This window comes from Phaethon lepturus, unplaced genomic scaffold, assembly GCF_000687285.1.
Source record: "Phaethon lepturus isolate BGI_N335 unplaced genomic scaffold, ASM68728v1 scaffold22589, whole genome shotgun sequence".
Classification (NCBI taxonomy): Eukaryota; Metazoa; Chordata; class Aves; order Phaethontiformes; family Phaethontidae; genus Phaethon; species Phaethon lepturus.
Window position 1 is genome coordinate 381 of NW_010561570.1, and position 18,892 is coordinate 19,272.

General features: G+C 45.1%; 1 protein-coding gene across 1 annotated transcript; it reads left to right on the forward strand.

Annotated features, from left to right (window-relative positions):
- Positions 1-613: 613 nt before the first annotated feature.
- Positions 614-4,046, forward strand: RPS15A (ribosomal protein S15a). The gene is made up of 4 exons (XM_010294050.1): positions 614-829; positions 1,012-1,091; positions 2,604-2,689; positions 3,911-4,046. Exons 1-4 carry the CDS (start codon positions 697-699, stop codon positions 4,002-4,004), a joined length of 393 nt encoding a protein of 130 aa, XP_010292352.1. The 5' UTR covers positions 614-696; the 3' UTR covers positions 4,005-4,046.
- The last annotated feature ends 14,846 nt before the right edge of the window (positions 4,047-18,892 follow it).

The following is an 18,892-nucleotide window of genomic DNA, read 5'->3' on the forward strand; positions in this document are numbered from 1 at the left end:
CCCGTGGGCAGGAGTGAGCCAGGCCTGCTCGTTTGAGGGTCTGTGGCTTGCAGTAAAAGCTGTCATGTGCCGCAGGACCTGGCCATCTCGGGAATGGCCCCGTGGCCCGCGTCGGGAGCACGCTTCTGGCTAGTTTTGGCGGTGCAGTGGCTCTGTCAGTAAGTGGGACGACAGTACCAAGTCGCATCATGCCTGGTGGTAGTCTGGGTGCTGTTGTCTTTATCACGAGAATGCAAGCGTTGGTGCCCGGTTTTCTTTTCAGAGTGCTGCGTTGTGTTTGCATCCTGCGATTTTTTTGCAAATAAGCCGAATATTTAATACTATATATGACCTAGTTTTTGAGCAGGGCTAATACTGCATAATTGGCTTTTACAGTTCAGAACGATTCACCTGGAAAAGGTGTCACACTGATGGAATGTTGTCTAGATGGTGGTTTTTAAATCTTTGTGTGTGTGTGTGTTGATAAACCTAGATTTAAGTAAATGTGTCAGATTTCCTAACTTGTTATGGTAGTTGCAATTCTTGAGCATATCTGAGTGTGTGATTTGATCTGCTTTTTAGCCTAAGAATGCTTTTTAAGGTTTAGAGTGACTTACTTTTAGGTCTAAAATTAGCTTCAAAAAAAGCGTGCTACTCAATATTTCTGTGCTGAAAAGCTGGTGTGCATAACTGCCTCTCCTCTTCCCCACAGGCACCATGGTGCGCATGAATGTTCTAGCCGATGCTCTCAAAAGCATCAACAATGCAGAGAAACGTGGGAAACGCCAAGTTCTCATTAGGCCGTGCTCCAAAGTAATCGTCCGGTTTTTAACTGTGATGATGAAGCATGGTAAGTCTAGAATGCACACTAGGTTTTTTTCCTTACTCCAACTGTGGATGCTGTTGTATTAAGGCGCTTTTCGACTAAAAGTAAATCAAGATGCTTGGACTAGTTTTGTGTGACGTAGTTAATTGAGTTTTATTAATGTAGCTAAGTATTATGTATTTGATTTGTTTGTTAATCCTTTGTAGGTTACATTGGTGAATTTGAGATAATTGATGATCACAGAGCTGGGAAGATTGTTGTCAATCTCACAGGCAGACTCAACAAGGTAGGATTTGTCTTCCTGAATTCAGTTCTCTACGAAAATGTTGAAATGAGACTTTATTTTTTAATGTTTGTCGGCTCCAGTTCCAAAAGAAATTCTTGTAAAGAAGGTAGTATTTATTGAATCCATGTAAATGAGGGTAATATAGGTATTATCAGTGGTTATCAGTTGCTTGTTATTTTTTTTTAGATCCATAATAGTATGATTAACTAATTACATTTCTGTTAAACACTGAATATGTAAGACATGTTCAGGGAGGTCTGCCTGCAAGGGCTGTGTGTTTTTTTCTCTCTTTAAAGGCTTTCTGGCTACCTAGTTATTTCTGTTTCTTTGATGTTTAAGCTCTCTGGAAGACTTGTCTTAAGAGATAGGAACTCCGTTGCTTTCCGGTTGATGTTTAATATCTGCAAATGTTGAGATGACAAGCCTTTCTGCTGCTGCTGGATGGGCTCTGCTTGCAGTTGAGGCAAAATTAAACGTTTTGTTATTAATGCTGTTTAAGTTCTTGGGTCATACGAAGTATTCACGTGCATTTTGGCAATTTTAAAAATTATTTTGTCTCAAAATACTGAGCTGTCTAGTTCTGTGATGACTTGCTGTGCATCGTTTCCAGTTAAGCTGTTCAAGTGGTGGCTCTTTACTAAAGAAATAAAAAAAATAGTCAAAGTATGTTGGGGGCTGTCTCCACAATGAACAAATATTGCAGCTGAAAATTGCTTGAGTGTAGTAGGCAGAGAACTCTGACACCACCCAAATTACTAGTGTTAATGTGTCTGTGATAAAAATAACATGTGTCAGGTTTGAGTATAGTGTTCCTTGAACTCTTCCTGGATGATTCCGTAACATATCTTGCAGGGTGCAGCTGGATATAATGTTTCTCTCAATAACTGTAATAGGGGACCGGTTCTTTGGTGCAGCAAAATGTCCCTCAAAATGTACTTCTGTTTTCCTTTTGGATATTGAGATAATTGGAGCCAGTGAGATAATTGGAGGTGGTAGTAGGGGTTGTGGTCAGTAAGTAATATGATTAACTTTAAAACTTCGATAACTCTTACGCATGCTAATTTGTCCCTGTTTAAAATCTACAGGTATTTTTTGCAAACTATGTATGATGATTGGAAGTAGAATATCGTGGAGTAATTGCAATTTTTTTTTATGGTATAGGGTGCTTAGTAATCTCTGGTGGTTTATAGTATGCTTTTGTGCTCTCCCAGGTTTAGCTGTTAATTTGTTAGTTTAGCTTCAGCAGCACTGTAAGTCACTCTCTTTAGGCAAGGAGGAGGCAAGGCTAAGGAAATAACAGCTGAATAGCTGTGTGAGAGTCCTGGCTTACCTGAGAGGAAGTGCTCTTTCATAGTATGGGTAATGGAGCGTGCTTCTTGGTACTCTAGTCTTCTGCTGCCAAAAATATTTTAATTGCAGTTGTTAAATACCTTCTTTCTTTGAGTTGGAATGACAAATGTACAAATCCAGTTTATAAAGCTCTTCAGTTTGTCATGGAATTTTGTTTTATAGTGTGGTGTAATCAGTCCCAGATTTGATGTTCAGCTGAAGGATTTGGAAAAGTGGCAGAACAACCTACTGCCTTCACGTCAGTTTGGGTAAGTATGGAGAGGAGTTGAATTCATGTCATATGTAAAAATACGGTGTTTTTTAGTAAGCTTTCATACTGCCTGAGTTAGGCTCACCTGACAACTTTCCTCTCTGATCAGTCTGGAGGTAGATACCAGTCTAAAAATCCATCTTCCCTATAAATGCTCTTTTTAACCAGCTTTAAAGGGGCACTGCTAAGCAAGGACCTATTTTTGCTTGGCTTTGATAAATCCTGGTTTTCCCATTTCTACAGTTTACTGGGAAAATAGAAGTTTTCCCTTACTCGTTTGAATTTTATTAATGGCCAATTGTAGATGGGGGAGGAGTCATCTAATTTACCAGGTCAATGGGAATAAGTCGTGCTACTTGAAATTAAACTTCCTGGTTGTGTATAAATTGTTTAGATATTCAGTGGCGAGAGACTTGGAGCCTCTGTTAAACAAACCTCCACAACACAGAAGATCTTGCTATTATGCAGCATGGGTTTCTTTCCCACAATTCACTGAGTCAAGAGTAATAAATCTCAGTGCCCCAGTATGACAGAGCTAGAAGAGTCTTCAGGGGCTCAGCCAGTCTGGATTAACAATTCCTTGCCATTTCTGTTCTTAAAGTTCCACTGATAAGCCTCTTACTAGTGTGTGTAGCCATACTGATATTTCTAAGAGTGTTCGTAGAGTGGTGGAACAAGAGGTTCTCAGACACGAAGCTGTGTGGATGAAGTATGCTGATAATGCAGATGTTGGCATTAGCAATGACTAAGGCTGCTTCAGTTGTCGGTCCGGATCCAGATACTCATCTGCATCAGTGCACAGTGTTCAAAACACTGAGAGACAAAGTTGAGGAGCTGTCTGGTGCCATGGCAACTCTACCTGCTCTGAAGAAAAATGTCTGCTTAAAATAGTTTCTAGACCAAGTCTGCTTCCATAAAGTTGCTACTGCTACAACAACTGAACTGACTTTACAGTGAGAATGGAAGAAAACGTCTTGCTGAGACTTAGACTAATATTTGGAGAACAGATGCCTATAAATGCCCTTTGTGTGCTGCAGAGTTGTGCTGGTGAGAGGAGTTTCTTTTTCATTGTCTAATAACCTGATCTTAGTTCCGTTAGGCCTATTCTTACAGAAACAGAACTTAGGCTTGTAATACAGAAATGAAGTTAGTGCTGTCAACTCTGCACGGGCATAGAACAGAACTTATGATAAATTGAACGTTTGTTCTTTCTTAATAGGTACATTGTACTGACAACCTCAGCTGGCATCATGGACCATGAGGAGGCTAGGCGAAAACACACAGGAGGCAAAATCCTGGGATTCTTTTTCTAAAACTTGTAAAAAAAGAAGATACTAATAAATTGTTCAAATGGACTCTGGTGTTTCCAGTCGGTATTTTAATGACTTCTAACACTACCTGTGATAGTGCTTGTAACAGACAGCTCTTCAGTACTGCTTAAGTTCCGTTTTGACTGCAAATGATGTTTGGGTTCCACACCACCCCTGGTTACAACTTTTATTTCTGTTAATAATATAAGATATCTTCAATAATTACCACGTGAATGACAGTTACAGGTCACTATACAGAATAGCTGCAGAAGGGGAACTCTAATGTTAAGCCACATACTCAGCTATCATGCTTGTTAGTTACTGGATGCATGTGTCTCCATAGTTATGTATATGTGACTATATTCACCTTTTAGCTACATTTAATGGAAGATGCCTTGCCAGAAGATATTTCCTGTTTATGGCTTAAAAAGTTATGAGATGTGGTATTGTGGAATAATTAAGATGAAGTTTGATTTCAGATCACGGACTTGTTCCACATCTTACAGGGTAAGGAGTAACTGAGGTAGAGGTGAATACTTTTTTTTTTTCCCTTCAAATTCTAGTTTAAAAGTCCTTTGAAACATCAGTTTTGGGTAGAGTAGTTGCTGTGCATCTGCTTTGCAAGTTGCAATTAAGACATAACTGATTTCTTTCAATGAACCTACAAGTACTGAATATTTAGTATTGAATGAGTTGGTTTTTGTTTTGGGCATCTGATGTACAACAGCATAGTGTACTTGATGCAGAAAAACTAAAATACTTCTTTCAAAGCAGCACACAGAGCAGATGCCCTCAGCTGAAGACCTACTTGCAGATGGTAGAGAATGGGAAGCAAGCTTCTGGGCTGACTGCCTTGTCCTTCAACAGCAGTTGGAAATACCTTGCCTTATTCTGCTTTGTTTGGAGTCTTTATTAGGAGGGAGGCTACTGAGGTGTAGCAAGCCTATTTCAACAGGCTTTAAAACAGCTGTTGAATTTGTGGTGTTCCTTGATACAAACAGTTGGAAACAATTTTTCCTTCTTGGTGATGTGTCCTGATCCTCTATACATACAGTTGCTTGAGTTAGAAGTATTGTACCTTGAAGGTGGTACTGCATCGCAAAGCTTTTCAGGGAGCCTTGGGGTGGAAGTGTCTGTCTTTGGGCACAAAGTCTTTAAGCTCTGTAGTTTATAACCATATAACCTGTTTCAATTTGGTCTGGTACTTTTTATGGAGAAAAGGAGGCAGTGATGCTTAACTGCTAAGCAAACAGGCCTTTGACACTCTGTAGGCAGGCAGCACAGTCTTTCCTGATGTGGTGGACCTTCTCTGAGGAACAAGAAGGTAGCAACAAAGCTGTGAAAGAATGCTTACAGTTATGTGTCCTGGTGGGGTACACTAGCATCCCATAACAGACTTGCAGCCTGACTGAGAAGAGCAGGGGAATAATAAAAAAGCTAGTTTAGCTTTTATCTCGGTTACATGCAGGTTAAGGTCACAAAGTATGGATTGCAGATGGCATCAAAACATTCCTATGTGATCAGGATTGTTCTCTGTTTGATTTGAGACACAGATTTGCTTAGCTGAGGATACAAATCTGTATACTGAATTAGAGTAGTTACAAAGTCAAAATAAGTCTGTCTTGACCCCTTTTTTTATTGTCAGGTAAAGCTGTTTTATTATAGGTTGTGTTTCTATCCTTAACAGGGATAATTCTGCAGTACTAAGCACTGATACACGCACAAGCTGTTCTATTTCTTGCTTGGAGTAACCCTGAAGATAGTACCAAGATTCTACTGCTCCTTTTTATAACATCTTGATTTGTATCAGTCCAGAGTAGAACTCAGAATAGTTTCTGATACCTGGTGAAAGAAGGTCAGTGATGCTTTAAGGCTTCCTTCAGATGAATTTACTGTGGCTTCAAGTTCCCTGCTAGTTCGACATTCATGAATTAAACCAATTTTATACAGGACACACATGTAATTTTTTTTCTGAACCAGTTTACCTGTGTATGTTCTTTACTACTACAGAGGCTTCTACAGTAGGGTAATTTCTGATATTGCCAGCTGACATCAGTTGGGAATAGACTGTTAATTTTTATTTCACAAGCCAGCCTGACAACTTTTGTAGAATTATTAAATAGAAATTAGAGCTCCAATGTAAAAAGAATGACTTGGAGGCAAGCATGCAGCAGCAGATGCACCTTTTCCACAGTGTATCTAACACATGTAGCTACATGCTAGCTTACCACATGTGGAAGCTGATGGAGCTGGCCTGAGTTCATGAGATGATCTCTGAGCTGGCACCTCACTGACAAGGGCTTTACTCTCAGGCAGTCGCTGCTGGCTGAGATCCAAGAAACTTCTGAGGTGGGACGTGGGAGCTGACACGCAGGATTATGACATGCCCTGCAACGCAACTGCTTCAAATGGGTTTGCAGAAATTCTTATTCTCAGACACTTTTAACATCTGAAAGTGGTATTTTTTTAAGTCTCAGTGATGTTTTCCGAGCCGAGGGTGGATGCCTTGGCAAAGCAGTGTTTGTAGGCAACAGTTAACTATTGTTTGGGGTAATAAAAGGATTAACGGGGAGAGGTGAGAGGAAAAAAGGCCCAGTACAGGTTGCAACTGGCAATTGAGACAAAGCGTTAGTTTAGAGAAGGTGTTTGGTACCTGTGGAGCAGAGGGGATGTTAATGACAGAGGAGTCCCCAGTGGGACAGAAGCAGTTAACCTTCATGTGGGGAAAACTGGGAAGGTGGATGACACCTGAGGAAAGCGTCTGTGCTGCAAAACCCTGAATTACCAAGCTTTACCTCTGGTGCTGTCCTGGATACCCTGCAGTCTGACACTGAACGAGTCTGGAAGTGATTGTCTCCCTTCCATACCCTCTCAAGATGTAGAGGGAAGTCTTGGCCTTTTGGCCAGACATGTGCTACTTGCTGAGCCAAATCTCAACACCCAGGTCCGTGTGAGTGCGGCAGCTCACCTGGCTGTCGTGTGGTGGAGAGGCTAGTCGTGTTACGGTATGGAATGAGTATGGAGATGCTGCACTTCCTATAGTCCCTTCTTACCTGCTCAGCTGATTATGGGAAGGTAAGCGGTGGTGGTGCTACTCACAGGTGGTAAAACGGGGCAAGAACTTAATTTGGTTTGAGAGAACTGTTTAAGTAGGAAGTAGTTGGGAGGGGGTTGGTGATGCATCTGCAGGGTACAGCCTGGTCTCACTTCTGCTGTCAGATACATGATCAGTATTTCCGATTGCCATTCCTCCTTATGCCATTGTTTAATAAAAGGATAAAACATGTTCAAACCACCTGCTGTGCATTAAGAGAAATACCTATTTATTGTTGCAGTAGGAGGTTGTCAACAGATGGCAGCATCTGACTTCGAATGGCTGGAGACGGAGGGCGATCTGTGTCGGAGGAGTCCCGACAGGGCTTTGGCATTGCTGCTGGTCTCCCTGCTCCTTCTGCAGAGCTAAATATCCTGACTTCTGCTGTACCCCGGTCCACAAAGATAATTTCTTCTATCTTTGATGCAATAGAGCCTGATTTAAGATAATAATGGGAGATGAGAATAAGTATGGATCTTCAAACGACAGCAACAGGGTACAAAGCCTGGTGCATGGCAGTGGCTTTACTGCAAATGCAGTTTCTCCTTGTCCTTTTGTTTGTTTTCTGCCACAGGTAATTCAGTCAGCTCCCTTGCCCTGAATGCAGCGTGTGTTTTGTCAAACTCGTGCGCCAATTACTTGCACCAGAAATGCAAGCAGTAATTAAACCTTGATCTCCGATGCCTGAACAGTTATTTTTGTGACTCTTTCACGCCTACTGGAGTCTAGATGAAAGCCAGCAATGACAGACGATGTGTGTGGCGGTGCAGCAGAAAGCAGGGAAAGAAAATGGGTTGAAGTGGTGAGTGAGGCTTTAGAATTTGCCCCAGCGGATTTGGCACGGAGTAGTTATTTCATAGCAGTGAAAGAATGAGAAGTCGCTTGTGGCTGGCGTGGGGGTCCTGCCTGCAGGGTGCAGGAACAGGGAGCAAGGTGACGGGCATGTGAAGATGTGCAGGTGAGGCTGATGGTAGAGGATAGGAGACATCTATTGTTTTTGGAGGATCTGGGACTGCCAAAGCTATTATTTTGGGGTTTTTAGTTAAAATTACATGCTCTCAAATGACAAGATTTTTTTTGTGTTTTGTCTAATGCTACTTAGCTAATTTAGATTTAAGACAAGACTATCTATTGTTCAGTGTCTTGCTGCCAATTAAAGCAAGTATCAGGCTCTCAGTAAATATCTGGATGGACTTAACCACAGAGGACTATTCTAGTAGAGCCAAGGAGTTTCAGAAGCTGGTGGCCTCTGTTCTTATTCGTGCCTCTAATGCTTTCTGTGCTCAAGTGCTGCCATTTTACTCGTGCAGTTCTATTTTAAAAGAGAATTATCTATTTTTCTCTTAATTCTTCTCCTGTTCACAATCTGCTTGCTCTGGTATATTGTGTTGTGTTTTCTTTACAAATAGAGAAGTGCTGACTTAGCAAGTTACAAGAATAACTGGGTAAACTTTATTGCTTGATACACAAAGGTGCATCTTCTGCTGGGGAAAAAAATAAATCCCATTGACCTTCTGCTCTTCTCAGTTGAAGTGAATGAGGACGTCTGAAGGCATGAAGCTTTTCACTTAGCTTTAAGTTGACCCAGTCTGGCTTAATCTCTGCTTCTAGTGCTTGTATGAGGAGAAGATGTACAAAGAGGTATTGTGGTTCTGGTGAAGGTAATGAGAGTCTTGACCTTTGCTAGGAACACTCTTAATGTAATCAGGTAGTCTTGGTATCCACCATTACCTAGTGGTTACCCGTGGTTTCAAAAGCTGTCCTGGCATTCTTGATCTGACTGCACTGGCTTTAGCAGCCACTAAGTGATTCCTGCTCAGTGTGTGGCTGCTAACTTGAACCTATATATGTTCATATAGGGAGCAGAAATTAAAATCTGTACTATTGTGGTGGTGTGATGCACAGGGCAAGCGCATGGCGTTGCGGGGGAGCGTGGGCACAGCCAAGCAGAGGTGGCAGCCGCTGGGAATTTCACCATCTCCAGATGGGTTACAACTCCACCAGGGCAGGCTGTACTGACTGGATCTTTACTCATGCAGTACCCAGGATGAAAGGATGGGCAGATATTTGATTAACAACTAAATTATAACCCGGTAAAATGTGATATCTGTGATATGACAGTATTTTGATTTTTTTACATATTTGACAATATTTTGATGAGATATAAATGAGATATTTTGACAATATTTGACAGTCATGCTCAGTCTGCGTAACACAGGTTTCAGCTGGGTGCTGATGCCTCTGCATGCTGACTCTCCTTGGTGTGCTAGTTTCCCTTAAGCAGAGAAATGATGTCCTTAATCACTTGATGTGTGTTCCAGCTGGGATTTCACGAAGGTGGGGGAAGGACAACTGCAGGCCAAAAAATATATGCAAAATAAAAATGGGGAAAATAATACTTGTGTCACTAAGACAAATCTTCCACCTCCTAAAATCTGAGTTGAGAAGTAAGTCCAGAAGAGACACTTGGTTTTCTTCCCTGGCCTTGGTATAACAAAGGCCCTAGGCCTCATTCTTGTTGAATTTCGCCCTGTTTAGTTCTCTCTGGGTGCAAGGGAGCAAACCAGAACAGGAGGGTGTGCTAGTGGTGAAGCTGCCTTTACAAGCGGAGCAAAGCTATGACGATTACTCCCATCAAGCACCAAGCGAGTTAAAACCCTTTTTGCAAAATCTCTGATGTGCTGGTGACAAGCCTCAGTCTAAGAAGGTAATCAAATTCATGTCTGCTTTCTTCAGTAGACTAAATGTAGCTGACTGCTACAACTGCATTGCGTGTCCTACAACCCCGCTCCCCCTCCTTCATATGCCGGTTGTGACACTGGGCTGTTCAAGCAAAACCTCTGGGGATGTGTATTTCGTTCTTGGTTTGGCATCAGGGCAATAGTCATTGCGCAGTTGTAGTTGATCAAACTTTAGTGCCATGCAACAGCATAATGCAGCAGGATGCTTGAGATCAGCCAGTTGAAAACACCCAGCAACCACCACTTACACTTTTTATAGTGACATAAAACATTGTTAAAGTGGATGCCCAATGGTCTATAAAAGCAAATGGGTCAGGTGCATATTTTAACGAAATGGGTAGCTTGTTCTACCTGTTCTGGGCTGCAATTTTCCTGATCCTCAGGACACCCTGTTTCATCAGTTTTGTGACTATGTTGAGAATAGTTATGCTGTTGGTGCAATTGTGTTGGTGGGATGGACCCAGGCCTTTGCTTTGCCATTAAAAGGGCAGGATTCAAGTTCCAAGTCTAGCTTAGTTACATTTTATTGAGGGTTTTATCTGCTAGCGCCGCACATAATCATTGCGTATGGCTGCACTTAATCATTGCGTATGCATTCCTGTACTATTGTCTGCTTTTGGACAGGGTGCCTTAGCAGGGTATGTGACCTACCCCAAACTTTCTTTCTGCCAAGGAGATGCTTTTCTTCACAGTTTGGGGTTAGTGTTGTGTGAGGGCAAGCTGTGAAAATGGAGAGTGTTCCTGCTACTCTGTAATCCATTGCTATTCCCTCTTGGATCTTCATAATTTATAACCAGGAGTTGATTTGTTTCATATTTCATTAATTTTATTTATTGTTCCTACTCTCTAAATACATCATGGTACTCATTCTACAGAAAACTGTCTTTCCAGAAGCTTGCATTCCCCTGCCTGTGATCTCTAGATGTCTCTCTTGCCCTAATATAAGAAAATATGAAAAAGGCAGGAGTAGCAAAACACGTGGTATATGATCTTGGATAGAAACATATATGTGCAACACCACTCTTGTCTTCACCTCCTCAGCTAGATTAGAGTGGGATTTGCCCCTTCTATTGTGGGGAAGAAATGTGGCATAAGCATTCTTGTTGTCTTCCACTGATGCAAGTAAATTGTGCTTTCAGTTGGACCAGGCTGTAAGCAGGAGGGAGCAAGGATTATATCTGGGAGCAGGAGGAGAAAAGCAGGTGATGAGTGAGGTTAAAAGAAAAGCTGCTGCTGGAACCCACCTCTGGGTACTTTCCCAGTCTCATTAGCTCTATGGATGGAGCCTAATTGGTGTTTCATCCACTGTTTTGTGCAGTTCTAAAAAGCAAAGTTTAGGAACATGAATGAGAACTTTAGTTTTTTAATATCTTTACAAATCAGGCCTTTAACAATAAGAATGAAAAAAGTTAGGGGGGAAATGAAAGGACTTTTTTTTTTTCTCTCCGTACACCTCTGCAATTCACATGGATGCTTTTCTCCTCGCTTGCAATAACATGCCCAGCTGTATTCTTGCATAACAGGATCCTCGACATATAATCCACAAGTCTGCGTGGGCTGGTAATTAGCGCTGGCCCTCGTTCAGTCCTTGGGATTCATTCATTCATTCATTCCTTAGGGCAGCAACATTAGCCCCTCAGTTAAGCATCTGCGATCCTCAGATTTGAAACCATTTTTACCTCACTTGGGCGGGCTGTGGGTCCCAGAGCCGACCGTACACATCGCTTGTGTTTGTGCGGAGACCTGTGTTTGCTCTGGTGTGGATGGGCAGGTGGATCTGTCCCTCTTGGGCAGAAGTCAAAGCCTTGCTTATTTTCCACAACCTGGTTCTACTTTCAGTTTAATGTGAAAAATAGTAATAGTTCAGCCCAGGTAGCGGGAGTTTGAGTTTGGTGTGATGCCTTGCTCACTCTGTTTGTGAAGCATCGTCAGGGGAAAGATGAGATGTGCGTGGTAGGACCACTACATTCATATGCTACCTGCCAGGCAGATGTTTGCTCTGGGAGGGAAGCAAAAATCAGGAGACTATTTTTAGCTCTGAAATACTTTCCTTGAATGACATTTAGCCCTTGCCAGCGTTTGATGAGCAGAGAAATAATCCCTGAAGGGAACAACCGAAGCTGCCTGGATCCGTGCTCGGCTGCGGGCAGCTCCCGGTGTGGTGGTGGGAGCTCTGGGGCAGCAGCTGCCTGCAGACATCGCCTAAGGGCAGGCACCAGGCGGTGGCAGGGAGTGGGAGTACAGGAGTGTATCCGAGCTGGAATAAAAACCACTCTGAGCCTGTTGCCTGATAGAGACCCAGCCCTGCTCCCATGCCCAGGTGGGAGAACCCACCTTGCAAATCGGCAAAATGCAAACCCAGTGCTGGTAGGTGGTGGCTCCAGAAACAGAAAGATACTGTGATAGCAGATAGTGCTCCCCTGATAGCTGAACTATGAAGAATTAAACTGTACAAAGGTGTGCTTTAATTGCTAACTCTCTCCTGTCTGCTTAAATCACTAGAAATAAGGGTCTCCTCTTTAGTGATGAGCAGTTCTAGGCAGAACAGACGTGATGGGGGAAACATGTTTGGAATAAATACTGATGTGAATGACACTTATTAGCTACAGTGTGGCATATTTATTTCTCTGTAGTTAGCATAATAGCACAGCTTGAAATGAGAAGGGTTCTTTACTCGTGTCTGTGTGTGCGTGAGTAAAAACAACAATGGATCGTTATGGACAGAATGCAGATGATTTTCCTGTCCCTGCAATTAGCACCGACGTTTGGATGCCATCATTTGTTGTGGGAGATGAGCGAGTGGCCTAAGCATGGCCGTGCTTTGAGAAAACCTTCCCTTCTTTGTGTCAAACAGGAGACAAGTGAGACAACAGCACAAGAGGCCGGCTCTTCTCCCCTGTCCCCATGCTGCCTGCACACAGCAGCTCTGCTCTGCTTTCGGGTGCTGCAGAGCTCCTACGAGAACGAGACGCCCCTCGCCGCCCCCCGGAACTCCTGGCAGCCTGGCCACAGCCAACAGTCTTAACTTGAGCTGTGGCTGGAGTGGGAGTGGAGTGGAAACATCCTGACCATCTCGCAGGAATTTAATTGCAGGTGTGTGGGTGGCCAGGTGAAAGCTTTATTGTCTTCTGAGGAGTTGGGTGCTCCAAGTGGAGATTGGTGATGGAGATAAGGTTGGTTGCCTGAATGTGCCAGTTACCTGCCTTTCTGCTGATGGGAACCTGCTCATCTTATTCTTGTCTTGCTTTTCTGTGGTTGTGCGCAGGGTGCTTTCAGGTGCCCCCATCCCTGGCACTCTTAGCTGGGAGCGGTGTTGGAGGCTGTGCAGGAAGGTGCTTGTTGCTTGCTTGCCTAGAGCGCGCTCGGTCCTGTCAACTTTGTCGGGGTCTGGCAGTCCCGCTGCTGCCCTGCCCCTTCTCATTTCATGGGAGTTGGTGTTTCTTGCCCTTAGAGAGTGAGAGCCTGGAGTAATTTTATAAACTCATTGACCAGTTCAATAAGGGCTTCCCACTATAGCTGCCATTTCCTCCCCAAGTTTCTGGAGCGAGGGAAGGGAAGCTTTGCTAAGGGTCTGTGCATGGAGCAGATACCAACTGCCAGCCAGCACGGGGCGAAGGGCTCCCTTGCAACAGCTTCTGGACAAATCTCCTGGCACTCGAGTGGTTCGGCAGGCATCGTCTTTGCAACAGTAGTAAGATTTCTCATCTCCTCTGCATATGTTTTAACGTAAGAACATGTGGAAATGGACAATCTTGGACCTTTACTGTCCTGTTTAAACTTTGAGTGAAACTGGCTGGTGTATTGCAGAGCTGCTTGGGGAAGGAAAGACAACGGGGTAGACAGGCAAAGGGACTGTTTCCTTAGGAAAAATCATGAGGCATTTCAAATGAGAGGAGCCAAGAGCTGCTCAGGTCAGCTGTGAATGCTGAGTACTGTTTCAGGAGCTGTCTTGGAAGCCTTTTTGTTGAGGGGAATAATTACACTGTGGCAAAAGTATTTACTTGCCAGGTATTTGCCTGCCTTATTTGTACTGTATTCTTCCATTGCTGAAACGTAAGATGAAAAACGTTAAGACATAAGTCTGGGAGTAACAAACTTTCCATTCTTTCTAAGTTCACTTGATGGAGTGCTTGGTTTAGAAATACCATGAAAGTGCCAGGCCATAGCTTGAAATATCTCATTACCAGGTGTCAGGCTGCTTATAACTTTCACTCAGGGATTGTTGAGGGTTGTTTTTTTCCTGTTGGTCTTCTAATGAAAATGCCAAAGGGGGAAAAACTATTACAAAAAATAAAAAATGCTGCTTTGATAGAAAATAAAAATGCTGAGCCAGCAGTGGTTTTCAGTAGTGCTTGCTCTATTGTATGGTTCTGACTATATATTATTTCACAAGGATGAATTATTTCACATGGGATGTTGTACGGTGTGAGGGTCTTGTATGGGCATGGACCTGCTGGTTTTCACCATGCTGGGGGGTATTGCAGAGCTGAGAGATGAGCGGGTAGTTTATGTCGATAGAGGGACCTGACAAGTAGGCAGGGAGGAAAAAACACAGATGCTGAGGTTATAGCACTGACTTGGCTGAAGTCTGACAAGTTCCACCGTAGTGCACAGGAAACATGGCCAGCTGAGGGCACAAGGACCTTTTGTGGCTGCTGGTGGTCTCTGGCTATGTGGGGACACCGTTTTAATGTTCTTGCCTTCCCTTACAGGGTTCTCTGCTCCTCTAGCTTTAGGCACCAGCACAGTAAGTGATGTGGGAGAGCTTATGGCATTGCCAGGCCCTGTGTAATAGGTCTGTAGGACTAGCAAGGCTGCTGTGGACCTGTGAAACATGGCTGAAGAAGCAGCTGAGAACTGGTGGTCTGAAGCATGAGCAGGCAGCAACAGTGGGAAGGAAATGTGGGAAAGGCTAAAGCGGAGAGGCTGGGAAGGGCATATCTCCTCTCCCTGAAAGGATGGGGAAAGGTGCTTCTCTGGAGACCTTAGTCATGGTTGGAGATTTATGTGGCATCTTCAGAAGCCTCTTGTCATGGAGAAGATGATGCTGTACAAGGACAGTCTTGGCCAGCTCCAGCCTGTACCAACTTTGGGTCGCATCAGGATCTGTCTTCAGTCCTGGAATTCAGCAGTGTTTCCCTGCTGCCAGGGCATCTCCCAGTGCCAGCAGCAGAAGTGATGGTTTAAGGATCTCCATGGCATGCTGGAGAACGTGCTGTCAAGGATGAAGCTGTCACAGCTTGTGCACCAGCACCTGAATGTGCTGGGAAGCCTGTGATCCTGTTGGTGCCTCTCGGTGAAGTGTGCCCTGGCACAGGAGGGTCTCTGCTGCCGGTATCAGCTCCACTGCGGTATCACTGGGGGAGGTCGCGGTGCCCCAGAGCAGCCTGCATTTGTGAGAGGTTTCTGTGGTCCTCGCCCAGATTCAACTGATTGCTCCTTCGGGCCTCCCAGAGGCTGCAGTCCCTCCTTACAGCAATGCTGGCACTTCCCACAGCAGGGAAAGGGAAACTGGGAAACATGGCAACCAATTTGCAAATAATAAAACACTTAAAGCCATACGAAAAGCATCTTGCATGGAAAATCAGACAGGGCAGCAAAAACAGCACTTACCATCAACATAATGCAGCTGAAATCTCTTTCTTGGAGATAATCATCTCTGAATCCAGCAGTAAAAATAACGGACAAGAGCTGGAAGAAGCCAGAAAGCATGGTCGTGGGAGTGAATCTTGGTAAAATGAAAATTAAAAACACAATGAAAAGCACGGAATTACCCTAAGTGAAAACAGAGCTGTCTGCCTAGAACAACAACTGAGATTATATGGGAAGCACATGGGGGGTGTGGGGAACCGGGCTGAGCGTGGGGCTGCAGTGGGGCTGGGGCCATGCCAGCACTCAGCCATGAAGGAAGGGTGGGAAAGAGCCCCTGCCTAGGCTTGAGAAAGATCGAAATTTCAGGTGCCCCTCACAGTCTAGGGAAGATTCAGGTACTTGCTTTTAGCACCTGATCTGAAGGAAAATAATTTATGGTCTGTCTGGAGGATAATGGCTGATCCTGGCCAGTGCCTGCTCCTGCCTGCTGAAGCTCATCCCTGAGCTGCAGACCTTTAATGGGCAGCGTGTACTGAACGGGCCTGCCTCGGTGCGTCTCGCTGAAGCTCGCATTTAAAGGTCTGCGCAAGTCAGTCCTCATCCAAAGCTCGAACAATTGAAGGGAAGATTTCCGCTGGCACAGATCCAAACCCCACCGGGCTGTGATGGCTCGGAGAGGCAGCGCTGCCAGCTGAACTGAACTGGGAGCAGCCAACGGAGTTTGTTACAGTCCCTGCTATTGGAGAACACGGTCCCATGCAAATCAGAGCAACAAAACTGGGCTCTAAATGTTGTTTTCCACTTCAGATTTTAAAAAGTCATTTGGAGACCTTAATTTAAAATAGGTATCAGTTTTTAAGTGCTACAGGAGGTACACAGCCTTTTATCAAAGGATGGCAATGTATGGTGTGAATACCTATGTCTTGTGACTATTTTCAGGCTGACCTTGATGGATTTGTTACGCTAAATGTCATAAAAATCAAACTGACCAATAAACTACCTCCTATTTCCCACAACACCAAGAAGCACCTGGGGCCCTTTTGCTCTCCATAGACAATGGCACACAGAGGCTTCTGCAACTCTCCTGCTCTGCTGGTGGCTGCTCTCTTCCAGAGCTGGCATGGTGCTTTTAGATGCAAAGGAGAAGTGTCTTCTAACTATAAGCTAATCATATTTTTTTAAAAGCTTCAGCTGATATTAAAATGATTCAGCCATTGCCTGAATTTGCATTTTTTGTTTGTTGCCTTTTGTATGTAGCTTTTCATATGACCATGCCTATTTTCTACCAAAATCATGGTTTGAGAGCTGCCGTACAACAAAGGATGTTTTTATCCTTTTTGAAGATCTTTTGAGTTATCCTTGGCCCAGCTATCTGAAATACAGACTCGTGCACATATATTCTCTCTGCAGGCAAAGAACAGAGGCAGGAATAGACTTTACAGCTGTGGTTCTCAAATTTTATTAGTTAAAGGGCTGCCTGACCTTCAAGAAAAGTAAATCTGGGAACCATCATATCTGCTGCTGCCACCCTGGTGTTCATTTATGGCTAAATAACTTCTTTATAAGTGTTGTGGTTTAACCCCAGCCAACAGCTAAGCCCCACACAGCCCCTCACTCACTCCCCCCTGGTGGGATGGGGGAGAGAATCAGAAGGGTAAAAGTGAGAAAATTCAGGGGGTTGAGATACAGACAGTTTAATAGGTAAAGCAGAAGCAGCATGCACAAGCAAAGCAAAACAAGGAATTCATTCACCACTTCCCATGGGCAGGCAGGTGTTCAGCCATCTCCAGGGCAGCCGGGCTCCATCAAATGTAACAGCGACTTGGGAAGACAAACGCCATCACTCCGAACATCCCCCTCCTTCCTTCTTCCCCAAGATTTATGTGCTGAGCATGATGTCATATGGTCTGGGCTATCCCTTTGGTCAGTTGGGGTCAGCTGTCCCAGCTGTGTCCCCTCCAAGCTGCTTGTGCCCCCCCAGCCTCCTCGCTGGTGGGGTGGGGTGAGGGGCAGACAAGGCCTTGACCCTGTGTAAGCACTGCTCAGCAATAACGAAAACATCCTGTGTTATCAGCACTGTTTCCAGCACAAATCCAAACCACAGGCCCTTACTAGTTATCCTGAAGAAAATTAACTCTATCCCAGCCAAAACCAACACATCAAGATATATTTTTTATTTGTTTTGCCTGTCCTTTGGTTTACTCACTTGCCTGGATGGGAATGTGCTCAGTAAATGTCTTTGTCTCTCTTCATGGGTCACTGTCTGGTGTCTCACACAGCACCCTTGGGCCCACGCTGAATGCGGGTCTGCAGCCCTGGTGGCCTCTGCCCCGTCGGTCCTATGTGGTCTCTGCTAAGCTGAGGGAAACAGTCACTTTTCTGCAGATGGTGTGGCGAAATTGGTCGTTTTCTTAGTAAAAAGATGCTGCATATCCAGCCGAGCCCGTTGTCTGATAGTAAAGCAGCGTTCTCAAATTCAGTCCATCACAGAATAAACTCACCGTGTTATTATATGAACAAGGAGCACAACAAGCGATTGCCGTAGCTCTTCCTGGTTTACCGGGCACGGGTCAGGACCCTGGCTCGGAGCAGGGTCCGTGCTGGTGGGGTTCATTGGGAATGAAGGGGGGGAGGTGGGAAGACTCAGCTGGGCTTTGCTGGTGTTTCTAGAGCCGGGGTGCTGCTCGCAGAGCTGACAAGGGCTGTCAGCTGGGGCAGGCAGGGCTCTGGGGTCCCCCGTGTAGGAACTGGTGCCTCCAAAGCCAGGCCTTTCAGTGGCAAAGAGACGGCCGGGGTTACTGTTCCCAAAGGCAAGGGCTGTGCTCTCCTGGGCCATCTTGGCCTGGTGCAGAAGAACCAGGCTGGGGGACTCTGGGCTGCCCTCCCGGGTATTTTGGGATCTCTCCCTTTGCCAAGTTGCTCTCCCGGTGCCCTGTCCTAGCCCGTGGTGTCAGAGATGGGCCAGATGTGCGTGCGCTTCTCCAACGCAGACGGAGGCCCTGCCCGTCCCTCGCACCCCTTTCTAAAGCAGGAGGGTTCTCTGCGACGCGATGCGGGTGGGAGGGGAATGGCCTCCCGTGGTACATGCAGCACAAGTGCCAGCATCACGTTGATGCACTGTGCTTCTTGTCACTCTGCTTCCGAAAGCACCCCACTGCCCCATTTCTCCCTCTTTCAGCTCGGTGATCACTGTGAGATTCTGAGTTTCAGGATCTTGTGCCTCCTGAAAGCGGTTGGGCTGCCGGTGCGGCTCGACTCCTGGCACACCGAGCCCTTTAAAAGCCACACAGCCACCGCCTGCGCCAGCTCCTGGCACATGGGATCACCCCCAGCGATGGGGCTGCTCTGGGGAGGGCAGCGCTACGGGGAACGCTGCTGGGGACCCCTCCTTTTGCCAGGGCCCAGCCAGGCAGGGCTGCCAGCAGCCGTGGCCCCGCTTCCCCCCAGGCCACGACCATCCGCCA